General features: G+C 34.1%; 1 protein-coding gene across 8 annotated transcripts in view; it reads left to right on the top strand.

The window, feature by feature from the left end:
* Nucleotides 1–20,298, top strand: part of PCDH15 (protocadherin related 15) — a 714,536-nt gene that overhangs the window by 610,686 nt on the left and 83,552 nt on the right. For all 8 annotated transcript variants that reach the window (XM_065894178.1, XM_065894175.1, XM_065894174.1 and 5 more), the window contains one exon: nt 1,837–1,977. In XM_065894178.1, the coding sequence (XP_065750250.1) occupies nt 1,837–1,977 (141 nt within the window). The remainder of the gene's footprint in view (nt 1–1,836; nt 1,978–20,298) is intronic.

Here is a 20,298-nt window from a genome sequence, read left to right as displayed (position 1 = left end):
GCCACTGTTTTGTGCCATCCACAGCCCTTACCCCATGTCATACATTAACTAATCCTGAAGAAATTTTAGGAACAGAAATAACTGTGAATGCCCAAAGAGCCACATCCATGATAAAAAGCCTTTTGTATGAGTCCTCAAACTGTCAAATCAAACATATAATCAACAGTTATAAGTAAATAAATAATTTGAGTTTTGTCTACCATCACTTTTCACTGAGAATGGAATGGTTTGCTAACCTGTGGGAGTAAGTTCGTAACTCAGTTTTTCAATTTGCATATTGATTCTTTGTTTCACCTATGACCCACAGGTTAGTTGTCCTTTGGTTTTCCCTTTTTATGAGTTAAATGGTCTGGCATGTTGTAGGTGTTAAAAAAACAAACAAACTAAAAACCCAGTTAATATACATTTAAAAAACACATGCATATTCAATATTAAACGAATGAATGTTAATGTTGTAAAGCAGTTTGCAAGGAAATTATAAAAGCTGTTTTCAAGTATTTCAGTGACCAACCATTACTGGAAATTACTGCCCCTGAAGCAAGTGCTCAATGTAGTACTTTTCTTATTGTCTGTTTCTCCTGTGCTGTTATGCCTCCTCTCCAAATATTACTGACTTTCCTTTTTCCTTGAACTTATAACATCTGACTGAAGCTAAGATTTCTGAATCTGTTCTTATAATTTTTTCTGTAATTCTATCTGTTCTCTTCCTTGAAGTTAGCAAAGTGGCTCTACTTATTACCCACACTCCACCACAATGATTCTTTTTACATTCAATTTATTTGCTTATCAATTTATTCAACTAATATTTATTGAGCATCTATCATGTACTCAGTACCTTCTAGCTACTTAGGATAGAGCAGTGAACAAAATAGACAGATCCTTGCCCTCATAGAATTTATCAGTCCAATAAGAGGAGATAGTAACAATTATTAAACAATTATTAAGCTAATAAACATATAGTGTTTAGGTAGTGATAAATGCTGTGGAGAAAACCAAAGTGAGGAAAAGACAGAGAGAGTGAAAGAGGTGGGGTATTACAAAGGTTGCCAATGTGCCCTGCCCTTCACTCAAATATATATGACCAAATTTATTTTAATAAATAGACTTCAGGGGCTTCCCTCGTGGTGCAGTGGTTGAGAGTACGCCTGCCGATGCAGGGGACACGAGTTCGTGCCCCGGTCCGGGAGGATCCCGCATGCCGTGGAGCAGCTGGGCCCGTGAGCCGTGGCCACTGAGCCTGCGCGTCCGGAGCCTGTGCTCGGCAACGGGAGAGGCCCGCGTACCACAATAAATAAATAAATAGACTTCCGGGCAAAATATTTTAAGATATTTAGAATAATAAATAATATTTTCTAAATAATCAACATATGAAATTATCTGTTTGTTCTGTTTGTTCCCGCTCACATTCTTAGCAAAACACTAAATCTGCAGGATAATAAGATGCATTAAATCATAAAAAGTATAATAATCCAATAAGGTCATAAAATAATTGCTTAAACAAAATTAAATGGATTTCTTTAAAACAAAATTTCTAGAAGCATTTAGTATGGCAGAAGATTGTGTGTATCTACGGTGAGGGAAATAGTATATGCATTGTTTCAGATTTAATTGACCATAGAAACATCAATTTCCAGGAGGATCTCAAAAAAACTTGAATTTCAAAACATGCATTTAGGGAAACACTGATGTTGATAATTTCGGGAACTGGAACAGAGTTTCCAAAGCCAGCATTTTGTAACTCTTATTATATGTGTTTTAAAAATCACAGTGCTTTTTAAAGAGAATTTTCCCTTATAGTGTGAAGAGAGTAACCAAGGAATTGTGTTTTAATTCTAGATAAGTTTGGAATTAATAACATCACGGGTGTAATCTATGTGAATGGCCCTCTGGATTATGAGACAAGGACAAGCTATGTACTTCGAGTCCAAGCTGATTCCCTGGAAGTAGTCCTCGCCAACCTACGTGTTCCTTCAAAAAGTAAGTTGTATTACTTAAGGATTTTACAAGAATTTTATGGTGTTTTTACTTATTTTCTAATGAAATATATATGTCTAAATAAAATCCTCAGTGGAGAACGTAGAAAGATCATTAACACTCAAAGATGACTGCCCATTCATTTTAAGATCTGATATATGACAATGCAGAGAATGACTTCATACTTCTTAAATGTCAAGGTAATAACACAATGTTTTCAAATTTTGTGCACAGTCTTACTGGAATGCCATCATTATTGGTGTATGTTGCATAGAAAACCTTATTCTTAATTACACTGGGTAGTTATGGCTAACCCCTTGGAATGTATATTGTTAAGGGGCACATGATTACCATACATTTACTGAATTGTGTGGCTTCTGGTACTTTGTATTTTCTTAGAGCAGAGGTAAATGCTTCTTAAAAAGAGTGACTAACATTTATCATAATGTTAGCATTATCCTTAATTCACACCCATTTCTAGGAAATGAGATTTATTATCCCCATTTTACAAAGACAAGAAAAGGTTAAGTGATTTTTCAAAAAAATGTTACTGTCAGTAAATGAAAAGTGGGAGATTTAAGCTATCTTTTTACTCCAAAATCTTTCTTCAACATTTTGGTGTAGTGTAGTTTACCCATACAGCGAACCAAGTAAAAGCCAATTTGTGAAGGGGGCCAGCATAGATTCTGAGAGATGTTACTGGTAATGGGATAAACACTGTTCTTTTCCATCCATTGAGATAACACTCCTTTGCACATTAAGCAATCCATCTTTTTGTAACTTAACATTGTCATATATCAGCTGTTATAATGAATGGGAAATTTTTTAAAATCTAGAAAACCCAGGCAAACCTGATTTAATTTAACTACTAGCAGAATAGAGGCCCAGAGAAAGTATAAATAACAAAACAGGGTATGAAACATTTATATTTTACTCTGGGCCCATTTCTGGACATACTCTCACAGCACTCCATCAATCAGCATCTTTAAAACAGGAAAGAGGGAAAAAGAAGAGATCCTGAGAGCCAGAGCAAGAGTACCCATATGAATGCCAGAGAGAGAGAGAGAACACCCCAGCAGGATAAGAGAAGAGTGAGCAAGGTGGGAGTGAGAGGCAAAAGATGTGCTACAGAGTTTTCTGTATCAGTTCAGCAATTGATGATCATAAAAAAAAATCACTTCTGTTCATGTATTTCAAATCTCACTTACGGATCTAAGGTAGAGGCCTGCACAGTTGTTTGTAAAAGCACAACCAAATCATTGGAAAAATCAGATTATATACAGTGTGTCTTTGGAATTACAGGAATTAAATTGTCTTCAGTGATTATGCATCACTTACATAATTGTTTAAAAATAGCAGACCAGGGGGCTTCCCTGGTGGTGCAATGGTTGAGAGTCCACCTGCCGATGCAGGGGACACTGGTGCGTGCCCCAGTCTGGGAAGATCCCACATGCTGCGGAGCGGCTGGGCCCGTGAGCCATGGCCGCTGGGCCTGCGCATCCGGAGCCTGTGCTCCGCAACGGGAGAGGCCACAATAGTGAGAGGCCCGCGTACCGCAAAAAAAAAAAAAAAAAAAAATAGCAGACCAGTTATTTGAGTTTTTAAAATCTTTAAACTGCAAGCAATTACATTTTTATAAAATATAGAGGACGCTTACAATTTACAATTCAATTGTAAATTAAATTGACTAAACCAGGAGTTGAAAGGTTAGAGTAGTTCTAAATTACATAATGTAAACTACCTTATTGCAAATAAAAATAAATGTAAAAGTTAATTGAAAACCATTTGTCATCTTTCTTTGAAACAAACGGAATTAGAATTAGAAAGTTCGGAAAGTTAGAATTAGAAAAAAAATTTGCCAAATATTTAAGTTGTAGACCCTAGCATTTTTCAAGAAATAGCTCTGATTTCTAGGCATAAAGACATATTGATGTTTCATATGTGAGTATAGTAAACTAGTTCTCACTGTAATTTAAATGTAAATCTGAGGCTAATAAAAGTTTAGCTAATACACCCATGTATACTTACATGTGCCCTAGTATGCATGCACAGTGAGACCAGTTAGCAAATTCATGAATTATCCTCTCAGAAATGTGTGAAGCCGAAAAGCTAAATGTTAGTTTGTTTAATGCCTAATGCTTTGACTATTTGTTATTATCAGGTTGGCCAAAAAGTTCGTTTGGGTTTTTCTGTAAGATCGTACGGAAAAACCTGAACGAACTTTTTGGCCAACCCAATAACATTTCATGACTGACTTTTTTTTTTTTAAACATCTTTATTGGAGTATAATTGCTTTACAATGGTGTGTTAGTTTCTGCTTTATAACAAACTGAATCAGCTCTACATATACATATATTCCCATATCTCCTCCCTCTTGCATCTCCCTCCCACCCTCCCCATCCCACCCCTCTAGGTGGTCACAAAGCAATGAGCTGATCTCCCTGTGCTATGCAGCTGCTTCCCACTAGCTAGCTGCTTTACATTTGGTAGTGTATATATGTCCATGCCACTCTCTCACTTGGTCCCAGCTTACCCTTCCCACTCCCCATGTCCTCAAGTCCATTCTCTGTGTCTGTGTCATGACTAACCTTTGCTTCTTGAGTCTGAAGTACAAACCCATGTAGTATTTCTAATACAGTTTCACTTATTAATGACTGTTAATGGCCTATGATCAAACCCTACCCATTAGCTATGCAAATAATAAGACCATTATGTAAATTGAGGTTAATTGTTTAAAGTTTCATTCCTTCTTCAGAATTAGCTACCCTATGATCTTTAGCTCTATCACATATCATATGAATAAAGGTAATAAACAGAATAAATTTCATTCATTAAAGAAGGATTTTATTATAATTTCTTTACCAAGAATTTATTAATGAAATAATTTTCAAAGTAAGTTTTACAACTATGCTGTAAGTGAATTTAATATTTAAAGCAAATTAATAATTAAAATAGAAAAAAATTACAGCACATTTCCAAAATTTGATATTAGCAGTGTTTAAGACATTTTAATCTTTTAGCAGGGAACATTTCAAACGTAAATAAAATTACAGACTATTATAATGAACCTCTATGTATCAACTACCCAACTTCATTGAGTCCTGGGAAATCTTTCATTTAGTCTCACTCCATTATTTTGAAACAACACAGAGACATAATATTTCATCTGTAAGTATTTCAGTATGTATCTCTTAAAGATAAAGACTCTTAAAACTCAATTAGAATACCATTATTACTCTCCCCAAACTAACAAAAATTCCTCAGTATCAACAGATATCCATTCGATACTTGTACTAAAAATTTATTCACATTGGAATCCAAATAAGTTCATATACTGCAGTTGGCTGACAGCTCTTTAAGTCTCTTTTAATCTATAGGCTTCACCATTGTCACTCCTTTTTATCCATCTTGTTATTTATTTGTTTGAGAAATCAGATCTCTGAAACCTGGATTTCGACAACTGTATCTTCAGTGGGTCACTTCATATTTTTCTCTGTCTTCTTTATTTCCTATAAATTGTCATTAGAGCCGGAGTCTTGATTAGATCCATTTTTTTGTTGTTGTTGTTGTTTTTTAAGAAATAAATCATAGGTGAAACTCACTACTTCTTTAAGGAGGTACACCAAGTCTCTTTGGCTCTCTCCTCCTGTGATAATAGCAGCCACTGTTAATCATTTCCCAACTATTAATTCCTTCCTTTTATTTCTTCTATATGTATTAGCCAAAATATTTCTATAAAAACTCTCTCAATATCAAATATTTGATTACTCTGAGGTCCAACTCCTATAGGAAAGGCAGAAGAAAAGGTTTCTGTTCTTTTGCTCACTGTTCTCTTTTTACTTTGTGGCTTTGACCATGATCTTTTTCTATCTTTCATGTTTCTCTTTCTACCTTCTATCTTTTTAATCTTTCAGGGTAGTTTCAGGAATGCTTTTCTAATTCACAGCTGTAGAATACCTGTTTCAGTTATTTTCATAATGTGTTAAAAATTATTCTTCAGCTTTTAGAAATCTGCTTGCTTTCCTCTGCACTCCCATTTTACTTGGAGACGTTTTCTTTGCTTTTCCCCTATTGTGCCTGTCCTGCTCAATTTATATTCTGCTCTCACTGTTTTTTCCTTTCTCCTTAGTGTGGAGTTTTGTCCTGCTACTGCGTTCATATTAACTTAGTATCTTCTTCATTTAGTGTGTGCTGGTAACTTTGAGGTTCACCAGCTCTCAGGGCCACTAGAAACCCGTAGCCCTCTCTGAACTCCCTTAAAAGCAGTAGTTATCACACTTGCAGTTAGTACAGAGATCTGGTTTATGTCATTTGTTTTCCTCAGAAGTTCATACTCTGTGATCTGGAGGCTAGCTTGTTGCCTTATTTAGTTTTAGATATTATCTGTAGGTTTTTGGTTTGATGCTAGGATATTATCCTACTTAAAACTTGATAGTGGGGAGGAGACATAAAAGCAGGAGAATACCCACAAGAATAACTACATGGGTTAATAATTTAACCAATAAAGTTCTATGGATGTTGGTACAAGATAAAAAAATAAACTTCTGGGTCAGATGCAAGGACCCTATTACTCCCTACAAAAGTATAAGCAGGAGTATCAGCCTAGCAATCAGCATAGCAATGCAGCTCCCTGAACTCCAAACCTCATAGGCAGTGTAGGGCCTTAAGACCTGCACATGAGTGGATTGCACCACAGGAGAGAACTTAGAGGGTCTGCCGCTTTTATAGCAAGTGATAGCAAGTCTTTGTCAAAAGGGAGGCATTCCTGCAAGACATTGTCTTGCTTTTTAGAATTGCCAATTGCATGGTATATTTTCTCCCAATATTTTGCTATCCAAATCTCTGTCTTTTAGTAATGAGGAAGATTCAGGAAGATTCAAATATTACATTGTCACCTTAGTCGTCTTCCTCAAATCCCTAAACACATTATCTTAATCCAAGGATATTTGAAATATTTGTTGAATCAGGGGAATTTTTTTCACAGTCAATGAATTTAAGATAATAGGAACTATATAGCCCTCTCAGGTCCTTGCACTGTGCTGTTACCGAGTTTAGGATTAAATTTTCCCTCAAGTGCTTTGGATTTTTCACCCAGGGCTTCTAGATATATTTTTTCCCTCTCTTAACTACTAACTTTTATCTTTTAAGCTTCATTAATCTTCTTTGGAAGTAGTGGGTAATATAATAAATATATGATCAAATGAATGAATAAATGATGAATAAAATAATCCAAATTAACAGAAAACATTTGTTAAACAGCAAATTCAGCCAACCTTGGACAGTATAGTACTGTAGTATTTACTATTACAAAATATCTATTATGAAAAATAAGTGGACTCGTGCAGTTCCAACCCATGTTGTTCAGAGGTCAGCTGTAATTGAAAAGCACTTCCAAAATAAAGTTGCAGCAGGAGAGAACACCAATACTGAAAGTGCCCTGTTGACAAAGTCTGTTTTAAACACAGGTCTGGCCCAAAAGTGTTCAGCCGTTTCACAATAATGATTAAGTCGAAACTTTCCTGCCTACCTTACCAATCTTTCCTCCTCAATCTCTAATACCAGACGATGGCAACCTGAGTGTTAAACAAACAGCTGCTAGTAAATAGGTGAAGAGGTAATTAATAAAGAAAAAAGAAATCTCTTACAATCTCTTCTCCAAAGACAGGATACTTTCCAGGAGCACATCTTAGCTGGGAAGGAAGAAAAAGTTTTACCTTTAAATGAAATTTGAAGTATTGATTAATATATTGAACTAGGGAATCTTTTTTAAAAAACAATATGATCATAGTACTTTCTATTAACTAAATCTGTTCGTTTTTTTAAATTATGGACTATCTTGAGGTTTTATTCAACAGCAGGAAAAAGATTACCTCAGATCAGCAGGATGAAAGGGAGAGCAGAAAAGAAAAAACAGGCTTTTATAATTAAATTCCATATGCCCATATTAAGCTCACCATTTCAGTGTGGCTGGAGAGCAGAATGTAGTTGAAACATTTTTTTTTCTTTCAGTTTTATTGAGCTAAAATTGACATATAGCACTGTAATAAATTCTCTATCTCCCCTGAACAACTCAGTCTCTCCTGGGTCTTCAGGATGAAAGTTATTGGCCCCAAAGAGATTTCAAGGAGCCTGTGTCCTTGAGAAATTCCTCAGAAACTTATATCAATATTTCTGCCACAGAGTCATCACCATTTTTTATCTTATATAAAACAAAAGCAATAATACATAATGTGCAATTTTATTAGAGCTCAGTTTGATATATGGAATTTCACAATTGAAGTGCAATTTTTCTTTTACAGTAAAATTATCTTCAAGTGTGGAAGAAAAAACATAGCTTTGTATAAATATATCATTGTGTTTTGATGCAATAACTAGCCTTTCAATAAGGAATAAATGACAGGACAATTAAGATAAACCTTAAACTGGTATTAAAACAACTCAAATGATATTGATTTCACTTTATGGTTTTGCTTTAGGGTACAAGCTTGTAATACATCTCATTTCCCTGGCTTTTCTGGCTCCAAACAGAAGGTCTGTGACAAATAATGTTAATGACTCTTTACTCATGATTGACTGACTTACAAAAGCATTCCTGATATAATTTAGGTAACAACACTGCAGCATGTTACCATGTTATTTTTTCAGTCCTAAAATCCCAGGTATATTCAAGGCCTTATATTTGTACTATAAATATATGACCACAGTTTTCTAGAACCTATATTCATACTTTATTACTTTAAAACTTGAGGACTACTATATGAAAACTAATGCCATAAATCCTTTATGGTATTTTTGTCTCAAACACTCTAAGTATTTTATATAAATACACAGTTGAGACAACTACATTTTTAAAGAAAAAAAACTATCTGTCCAAGGAAACAATTTAGTTGTGCGAAAAGCTTTGCTTGGAAATGTGATTTTAAAATGGTTATAGAATTTTATTAATACATTTCTGAAGCTAAGTGCATTGAGGCAAAGTTCTTCCATTGATCCCAAAAGTGGTTTGTTGAATTGATGACAGAGATGTGCAGTTAACCTTTCTAAATTACAGTGTAGAGTATAATATGTATTTCTTCACATGTGCTATGCAGAAAAAATCATGTTTCATAAGGAAAACATTTTATATTGCTTTTACTGGCAATTAAAATTAAAATATTTAATAGTCCAAGAGTGCATAAAATGGTTCTCCTTAACTTACATCTAAGATTAAGTGCCAGGACTTAAAAGACAGGAGGTATAATTTTCTTTATTCATGAGAACATCTGTTTAATTATTACAGTTAATTAATTATATATTTATTTTGCCTTTTTAGTCTGAATTTCAATTGGGATTGGTCTGAATTTAAAATGGGAGACTATTCACTCATTCACAAATATTTTTACTTTATATTGTGTTTCTGGGAGCAGCAGTCATTTGATTAATAATGAAGTCCCAAAACTATGCAATAGAAACTCCATGCCTTTTGTTTCAAAAATATCCACGATTTCAATAGCGGCAAACTAAGCCATATTAAATGCATATGAAACTGGGCACAGAAGTGAAATCTGTTAAGTCATATGTATTATAGAAATATCAATGTTTCCAGAAATGGAAAGCTTGAGCCGCTATCTATACAACATAAACATAAAGTTCATTTTAGTCATTAAAAATATGGGAAATAACAGAACATTATGAATCGACTGTGTTTCAATAAAAATTTAAAATATGGGAAAAATTATCAGGATTTGCTGCTAAATACATTGTCTTCATTTTGTTTATGAGCACAGTTATTGGCCCTCTACACTCTGTTGTTATATAATCAAGGCCAGGTCTTCTCTACAGGTTAAGATAGCACAAGTCTTTTTAATATTTTGCTAAAGATTTAGATAGCTGTTAGATTATTTTATTTATTTTTATCTCTTATAAAAAATGAAAACCTTCTTTTCTTTTGGTGACATGTTCTGTTTTGCCAAGTTTAACAAGAAGCCAAACTTACTGGTTGATTATTTTGAGGAAAAAAAAAAAAGCTTCCCGTCGATTAACTAGACAAAAGTAAATTTCAGCATTATGTTTAAATAATAGAGAGAAATATGGGGGAGAGTGTCAACATAGGAAGATTTTATAAATAGGTTGAACCTTCAGAAGTTTTCACTGTCTCAACCTCAGTGGAGTTCTCAATCCTGCTTGGCCTTTCCTAGGTCAAGCTAAACCAGATAGAGTGACCTCGTTATTTGTTAATCTGGCAAAAGAGGAGAGTTAATGACCCTCCAGGGCCATCTGACCTTGTCTCTCTGAGAGACGGGCAGAAGAAAAGAGCAAAAGACTGAGTTTGAGGGAGACCATTTATTTAGTGAGTGAGAGAAAGGAATAGCCATAAGAGGTCATGGAAGAAAGGAGTAAAATTTGTGTAATGATGATCGGTTAGTCAAACGAAAGAAGGCATTTCAAGAAAGGTAGAAAATGGCAAAAACTGCAAACGTTACAGATATTCAAGGAAATTTATGACTAATAAAAATATGTTGGATGACACTTACTTGGGATACACAGTGACTATAGCTAATGCCAAATAAATAGAGAAGACCTGCACGTGGATGAAAAGGAAACTATAGATCAAGGATTTCTTGGTTAAATCTACACAATAGACACAATTTAAAAATTTAGTGTATTCTTATTAATATTTATATTTTATGAGACATGCATTTCAGTTTAGTTTACATACTATATAAATGTAAAAGCAGAAACAGAATTTTATGTTTCAGACATAAGAAACATAAATTTAGCCTGTCATTCTTTTTAACCATTATTCAAAACAAGTCTAGTAGTCAGTTCTTCTCCTGAAGGGAATTCATTTTTTTTATTCCCAGGAACTTTTATAAGTTCAATTAATCAGTCTTATTCCTGTTTTTCTCCCTCTTGGTATCTTGTACCTAATTAGTTCCCTATGTAATACCTTAAAAATAATTACATACAAACAATTTAAGGGAAATCATTATTTTAAATGCTATCACTTTCAATTTTGAAAGTCTGTTCCTAGTTATTAATTTACGGTATATTCTTGCCATCAAGATTTCCTGATAGAGATTGCTATGTTTATATTTTATTAAAATGCACAAGACAGATATTCTATCCAGTCCAACAGCTCAATTTTATTTATGGAAGATTTCTACTAGATGATATTCTATAAATGCTAAGATATACATGAGATTAAAAGAGGTAAATGGCAATTCTGTAAAAAAATATTTATTAAGAAAAATATTGTAATTCAGAAGATTTACCAATGAAACATCTCAAGATTAAAAAATAACCTTAATAGAACAGCAGAGAAAAAGGCAGATAACTAAAACTCTGATATAATAAATTGTTTAAGATTCCTGAATTTGGTATCAGGCAGGCCTGGGTTCCAGATGCATCTTTGATTTTTACTAACCTTTCTAAGCTTTAGAATCTTCAAGATTATATCAAGATAAATATGTCTATTCCTCTTAGGGTGTTTGAGAATTTTAAGCAAAATGATGCCTGCAAAGCATTTACCTTATTAGAGCGCTGTAGACATCCAATAAAAAAAGCTATAATAATTATTATTATTGTTTTGTTATTATTACTAGCTGTGATATGTTTGAGTGACACTTAAAAATATAGCAATCACATACTAAAAGTGCTTTATTTATTCCTGTAGATTATTGTATACAAAGGAGTCCACATGTTTCTAAGCTCTTTGTGTAAACAATGGTTGTAGGCTGTGACATTTTAGAAACACAGTCATGACATCTTTTGGAGTCTTTAGATTTGAGTACCATTATCTTGATGGACAGCCAGATAATGTAAGTACAAAAATAGACAACATTTTCCCCAAAAAGTATGGTCAAAATAATGTAATCATCCATGACAACATAGGGGAAAATATGCTAAAATATAATACTTAAGTTTTGCAACACTAAACAGAAAATTTGCAGTTTATAATGTCTTTTGGTACCTTGGGATGGAAAATCCAAACTTTTTCTGTAGGTAGGGAGATATGGTCCCCATTCTCTGATGTGGACTAAGTTGGTCTTTCCACCTGTACTTGGAACAGTTATTTGGTTGGAAGCAACAGGAACCACCTCTGACTGATTTATACTAAAAAGAACTTCTCAGTAGAATACTCTGTGACTTGTACAATCAAAGCAAAAGCTTAATAAGATCTAAGAAAGGACAAGAAAAGAGATAAGCTTCAGCAATCTTAGTCAGAAACTCAAAACACTGCTTTTGGGGGCAGTATCTTCAAGACAGCTGGGATCATGGACCTTGAAGCTCAAAGATCTGAGGGGGAGAATCTCATTAGCCTAGGTTGAGAGACATGTACACCTGGCCAAGTGCGGAGTGCAGAGCACTGTGATTGACAGTTCCACTAAGCACATGGAGTATGGAAGTACAGTAACCCAAGGGGAAAAAAATGGAGTTCAATGTTCAAAATAAGGGAGGAAGTGATGTTGGGCAGACAAATCAAGGAAATTCTACTTAACTTTTCAAAAATCAATTTAGGGCCCAAATGTGGTTGAATGAAATGCTAAGCTGGGCACTGTGGGGACAGGTGTAGAGGAGTGGCATATTACTTGAAGTTTATAGTGCTAGATTTCATGTTCTGTCATAATGAAAATTTATTTTCAATTTTTACTATGATGCTTAAAAATTTAAGTATCTGGTTACTTGGATTTTTGAAGATTCACAGATTTATGTTGCAGCAAAAAATTATTTTTTTCTTATCAGATGTTTTAGAGAAGATTAAATATAACACTTGAATTTAGTGTCATATTGCAAGAACTATGAATCTCTACTTGACACATTTTTATTAACTACTTTCTAAGGACTAAATTTAGCCTGTTCATTGCACTAAATTGCTGTAGTTAAATTGCTTCATCTTGTATCGCCTCTACAGTTTCTGCAAAAATCTAATTATTAAATATGTTTTGTACCAGATGACTAATGAACTAAGCAAAGATATACAGATAAAGAATATTTAGATTGTGTATTGCAAGGTCACTTTTCTCTTTAATCATTCCTTTTTTGTTAAGTCGTCGCAACTAAATTACATAATGCCTGGGGAAATACCTTCTTACAGATGAGCAAGCAAACAAGTAAGCAAATTCATTTGATTTTAGGGGGAAAAATATAGGCTTAACTAGCATCATCCAGGGCTTGTTTATGCTGAAAAAGTAGAGTCACATGGTGTCTCTCCAGACTTTTTAGATACAAGAGATGACATTATAGAAAATGCATAGAAAAGAACCAATGAAGTTTATTTCAATTTTTTTTTTCATTTTTGTGTATATGATGCATTAGGTTCCAAGCCTCTAATCATGACTTGGTCTTTCTGGTGACCAGTGTCCATCCAGGAGCCCGCCAAGAGCCACCTTGTTAGAACCAACAGACATTCCTATCACTCATCACTCAGGAAATTACAAGGGTCTTAGGAGCTGTGTGTCAGGAACCAAGGTCAAATACTAAATGTTAGAACAAAAGATTCTCCTAGTACCTCTACTTACAGCTTTAGGAGCTCTGTGTCAAGAACCAGGCACAGATATATATATATATATAAAATAAGAATATATACATAATACTATTATATATATTTAATAGTATTATATATATAATAACATTATATATATAGTGTACTATTATATACACTTTTACATAGTTTGCTCACTATGCAAATGTTTTGAAAATAGCATGTATGCCAAATCACTTCTTAATTTTTATGGACAACAACTCTAATGCTTTACATTTTTATGGTGATGATAGGCACATATCTGTTCATTATAACATTTAATCACCAAAATAATTCTATCGTTTTTCAGCAGATTATAGATAAAGAAGCAGGCCTTTGTCCTTGTCCAAAATCAGTCCCAAAGTACTCAAGTATGTGGAAAAAAATTTTCTCATTTTGAATCCATGGTGTTTCTACTTTGCCTCAAGCTCTTATGAAGTAGGGATGTAGGATATTTTCAGCAAGGGATATGTAGAAAGACTTCATTGAGCAGTTTTAATCTAAACAGGATTATCTACATAGTCTTTCAACCATTTTCCTGGTACAACTGAGAAGTTGGCTTGATTGCCCTGGCTCCATTCTATCACTCTATATTCTCAGCCTCCAGGGCACTTATTAAAATTTAGAAAACTTTAGAAATCCACTAGTAAAATGTCAGTTTCTTGTGGTTTTAGTCATAGAAATATATCTAAAAACCTAATACCTAAATATAAATTAAAATTTTATGCTAGTTGACACAAACTGTCCTGCCCCACTCCCCACAAATCACAAACTTTAGAGAGGCTTAAGGATTATGTTGGATTTTTTTAAATTACCCAAACTGAAGGAAGGCCTTAAAGTGAAATGGTTAAGAATATGTATTGTCAGAGTTTGGGTGAGAATCTTCTGCCTTTTCCTAGTTGTGTAATCTTAGACACGTCATTTAATCTCTCTAATCTCTGTTTTCTTCATCGATAAAATGTGGATAATCAATAACACTGTGTTTTTATGGGGATAAATTAAAATAATACACAGAAAGCATTTAGCTCACTCAATTATTAAGTAATTGGTATTATCATTGTATTAGTCTGCTTGGGATGCCATAAGGAAATACCATAGACTACGTGGTTTAAGCAAAAGAAATTTTTTTTCTCACAGTTCTAGAGGCTAGAAGTTCAAGATCACGGTGTATCAGGGTTGGTTTCTGGTGATACCTCTCTTCCTGGATGGTAGATGACCGCCTTCTCACAGTATCCTCACAGAGGCAGTTGGGTAGAGATAGAGAAACAGAGACAGGGACAGAGACAGAGAGAGACAGGGAGAGAAAGTGTTAGCTTTCTGATGTCTCTTCTTAGAAGGACACTAGTCCTTTTGGATCAGGGCCCCACACTTACGACCTCATTTAACCTGAATTACTTCCATAATGGTCCTGTCTCAAATTAGGGGCTAGAGCCTCAACATATGACTGTGGGGGAGACACAATTCAGCCCATAACAACCATTAGTGACCAGAGTCAGTAATGTTGTTTGTACATAAAAGAAAACTACAAAAACTCCAATGTTTGCAATATCACAGAATTTTGCTTTTCCTAAATTTGTCATCTGTGAGCACCCTAAAACTTTGCTGTCTTCTCTGCATTTTATGTTTTTTAACAAGAGCAGTAATACGCCTGTTGTAGGCAGAAAAAATAATCTTCCCTTCTCCAAGAGATGCCCATGTCCTAACCCTTGGAGTTTATTGAATATGTCACCTTTCATGGCCAAAGGACTTCCCATGTGTGACTAAATTAAGGATTTGAGATGCTGTAGTTATCTTGGGGTATCTAAATGGCCCCAATGTAATTATGAAAGTCCTTATTAGTGAAATAAGATAGGGCAGTCAGTGTCAGAGTGATGCAGAAGGAGAAGGACTCAGTCAGCCATTGCTAGCTTTGAAGATGGAAGGGGACTATGAACCAAGGAATGCAGGCAGGCGAATTCTAGAAGCTAGAAAAGGCAACAAAACAGATACACCCCTAGAGCCTCCAGAAACGAATGTAGACCTGCACACATCTTCATTTTAGCCCAGTGATACCCCTCTGCCCTACAGAACTCTAAGATAACACATTTATATTGTTTAAGCCACTGATTTACAGAAGCAATAGGAAACCAATGTGATGCTCATATTTTCTTTGCATTAAAGAGAAGAATCTTCTACCTGTACTGCTATTAAATACTTTAACATATTATTCAAAATACTATTTTTTTCTCTTCCTTCAGCAATGCTGTAGGCATTTATAAATGCTTCAAGTCATTACTCATTACTCAGACTGATAACCAGATATAGAAGGGGTGACTGCAATAGTCTGCCCTTTGAAATAGAATTATCTCTTTATTCAGAAACATTTTATTTGGTTTCTACTGTTTGCTTGCCTGTATTCTAGAAACCGGTGGGAACTGATCTCTGGTCTCTAATGGACAGTTATCTTGTTTTTATTACAAATCTTATTTTTATTATGAAGAGAGACTTGAGGGTGAATTTTAGCCATGTCTGGATATAAAGTCTGGCTCTTCCTTATAATAGTGACTTAATTTCTTTGTCTTAATATCTTTATCTGAAAAGCAGAAATGACAATCTACTTCATGGATCATTTAAAAGGTTTGAAAGAGATACTGTAAACAAAAAAGCCAATACAAGGACTGTTACAGAGAAACTATTCAAAAAAGAGCAATGCATCTTCCTTTCCTTCTGTCAAAATATGGTAAACCAGAGTTTGCTTATTAATTTCTTCTTGATGGATTCTTTTCTACCTTTTTGGACAAAGCTCCTTTATAGTCTCAAGAAAGAAGACCGTAACGTTTCTCTCTGTTGTGTGTTTGTGTGTGGGAGGGGGTGTCTGTGTGTTTAGGGACAGGTATGACAATTCAAGACTGCCTATGTGACATTAGTCTCTAGAGTCAGTGTACATTTTCAAGTGCTTAGTAAATTGCATTTTCAAGACACAATCTTTTTGTTTGTTGGCTTGGCTTTTTGTTTGTTTATTCATATAATTTACCAAATTTATCAATCATTGTTTCTGTTTAAATAAAACAACTTTGGGCTTAATATATACTTTTGTTTATGACTGTGTGTCAAAAATACAAAGTTCATTTATTGTTCCATTCAAACATAATTATTTTCTCTCAGCTATGATTCTGAATTTTAGGATAAAATGATTCTTTCTAGGCTTGTAATGTCCACAGAATATTTTTACATCAAATACTGTATAGTGTGTGTATTCCTCAAAGACTGTTGACTTTTTAAAATAAGTTCTTCATAAATTTGTAGTCCTGTCATGTAAATAAAAGTATGGATAGTTAATATGGTACTTTTACTGTCTTCCAACAGTATTTCATACTATTTAAATTCTTCTATTTGCAGTAAAAATATATGTATTTTTCCACTACATTATTTGATATTCCATATATAATATCCCACATGAAACAAATTTCTTTTATAATTCAATGCTAGAAATTATTATTTTTTTTAATTTCATGGTATTAATATTCTACCTCATTCAGATAAAATAATAATAATAATAATAATAATAATACTTTCTCTCTCCTACCTCAAGAGTCAGGAAGCTCTGAGACATATTTGAAATAGTGACGGCATCATGTACTGTATTTAGTGCTTTACATTTATTCATTCATTTTACCATGTTGTTGTTGAGAAACTAACTCAGAAAGGGTAAGTAACCTGTGTAAGGTCACACCATGTACATGGAGTATTACTGGCATTTGACCCAGGCTCTGGCTCCATAGCTTGTGCTTAAATTTGTTTATTTCCCAGTTTACAACTACAGCAGTTTTATTGGTCCTTATGACTCCTGTATTAAACTGTTTTTGTGGAAAGAGATGGAGGTTAATAGATACAAATGAATTAAAATAGTGTTTGTTTATTCTGAATGGGAACATACTGAGCTAAAAGTCATCATCATTCCTGTTGCAAATGCCTCTAAATACATCAATGTGGTCTCAGCATTAGCACAAAATGCTAGCAATGCCAGTGAAAAGAAATAATATTGCATTCTTAGCTTCTGTTTTGTTGGTTACTGTTTACAGGGAAACTTAGTTTATTAAATTTTCCTAATGGGAAAAATACGTTAATATAGACACAAAGCCAAACTTTAATTAATATTTAGAATATTACTCCCCTGATTATCTCCTCATCACTATAGTTGTAAAATTGTCAATGTCGTCATTTTCTTCACTAAAAGACTTAGCTAAAAATCAAGTGTATATTAAAAAAAAAAATCAAGTGTATATTATAGTAATCTGAGTGTAAGTTTTGAAGCCAGTAGTTACATGCAGTTATTTCTTTAATTCGGTTATTAACCTTTCAGCCAACACATATACAAAAATGTATGTTTTAGATACAAGCAATTAAAATCATGCAAAAACTAATTAAATCAACATCAAAGCTAAATTAGAAAACTACTAAAATGAACCTCAAAATATTGTCTCTCTTGCTGCCTAACTACTTAAAATAAGCATTGTATATAAATATGACTAAGTACAATCCCTGCAGAGCAAAAAGCTGAGAGATAAGAAACAGTGACTTTTCTCATTCTAACATACTTACTTAATAACTTATTTTTCAAAAGATCATGTAAATATATTGTATTCCTAATTCCATCTAATGAACACACTATAACACATTTCTTCTATACTTTTTTTTCAAACTCTATTTTCTTAGTGAATAACTGTCTATAAACCCTTTAGTAAGATCAGATTACATGCTTATCTCAGATGATCCTTTTGTTCTTAAACATTCCTTTATCTATAGAAATAGTCATTTATCTGGCATATAAACTAAGGCAGAGGAACAGAGAGGAAGTTAACAATAGTGTAAGAACCATGAATCTTCAGGGTAATTCCAGACAGCCCATGGAATTATGAATGGTTTTAGATTTAGTATTTTCCTAATATTAAACTTTAAAAAAAGTCTGTTATCTTTAAGAGAGATATGCTTACTCTTAACAACAACATGCGCTTGCTTGGCACTATGATTTTTTAAGGGCTTAAATATGTATCATCTCATTTCATTTATGGGGATAAAATACAGTGATTCATTCTATTTAAGTAAATATCAGGTAGGGAAGTGGTAGCAATTTTAGTCTAATTCAACATTTATTAAACACAGACTGTGTAGAAGTCATGGTGCTTCTAAAATTTAGTTTGCCTGTGAAGTACATACAAAAATAGTATTAAAGGAAAAATAGCATAAAAGTGTGTGTGTGTGTGTGTGTGTGTGTGTGTATGCACTTTAAAGAGGATCTAACTTTGATCTCTTGGCACCAGCAAAGTAAAAAATATGTAACTCTGGTATTCCAAGCATTTTTTGAAAGTTCTGTGCAATAGAACCACATTATGATACAATTCAAAAAAAAAAATCTATGTAATGTGTTAGACCACAAAGAATATTTAACAATAAGAAAAACACCCTCCTTGGCTTCAAGGTTTTACAGTCTAATCTAGTGTATGTTTTCTATCAGACTAAGGTCCTGTATTCCCAAGTATTACAGTCAATATTTCTTTGATGTTTATATGCTAGTAATAATTACAGATATGGTTGGAGTTCACAGCATACGGATTGAGGGAATGTCAGGAACAGATGCCAATGGGCAGTGACAGGGGTGGAGGTGAATGGGATTGAACCTCTGACTTTAAAGAATGCAGTGAAGATGGCGATGACCAATGTTTGATCAAATAATTGCAGCCCATTTTAATTGAGTCCCATATCGAAGGCATGTGCACATAAATGGGCTCAGGAGAGGGCATTGTTATATATTTACACACACTTTCCATTTTATCTTTATTTCTCTAGCCAATCTCTCTCTCTCTCTCTCTCTCTCTCTCTCTCTCTCTCTCTCTCTCTCTCTCTCTCTCTCTCTTTTAACTAGGGTTTTTCAGCCTCATCACTATTGACATTTTGGGCTGGATAATTTTTTGTCATAGGGGCTTGTCCTGTTCATCACTGGATGTTTCTCAACATCTCTGGCCTCTACCAGCTAAATAACAGTAGCACTCCCCCCACTGTCCCACCCTCTGTAGTTATTACTACCAGAAATGTCTCTGGATAGGCAAAATCAATCATGGTCTAGAACCATTGCTTTAACTCCGTGGAACATTATTCAGAAAGTATTTTACGAGAACCTGATGCAATGTAGGCAATAGGTTGGTCATGTGGATAGAAGAAACAGATTCATCTTGAGAATAACAAGGGTTCCCTAAGAAGAGAAAAATAACCATACAGAATTAATTATTAAAGGTAAAGGAAAGGGAAAAATATCCAAACCAAATTTCGTTTTGAAAAACATAGAGTCAAGTTAAAGTTAATGATATTTTGACTATCAGTTACTCTTCTGAACACTTTTCACCTTGTTTAGGATGTCTAACATAGAACAGAAGATCTACTCAAGGAGTTTTATATCCTGACTTGTATTTCCTTTTCTGAGCTTTACTTCTTAATAGTTCTATTTTCTCTTTCTTTAAACTAGTAAGTACCAGGAACGTAGCTCACATTTCCTTGCCTCAAGGGTCACTTCTGGAACTTCCTGACTCAATCCAAAAGTACTGCCCAGAGAGAAGTTTCTCTCATACAGAACTGGAGAAAAAGAATGTCAGTGAAGGAAGGGAAATGAGGCGCTGGGCCCCAAAGTGCATAGAAGGATACAATGTCTTTTAACCAAAACACTTGCCAAGCAGTCTTTCATCCAGTTTATAATTTCCTTCATCCCCGGTGGTTCTCCTTGGAAGCCTGTCATTGTCTCACCCAACCATAAGGAAGACTGCAAGAGGGTATTAGGTCATCAGGCACTT

Source organism: Phocoena phocoena, chromosome 16 (assembly GCF_963924675.1).
Source record: "Phocoena phocoena chromosome 16, mPhoPho1.1, whole genome shotgun sequence".
NCBI classification, from domain to species: Eukaryota; Metazoa; Chordata; class Mammalia; order Artiodactyla; family Phocoenidae; genus Phocoena; species Phocoena phocoena.
This window is presented reverse-complemented; position numbering and strand designations above follow the sequence as displayed.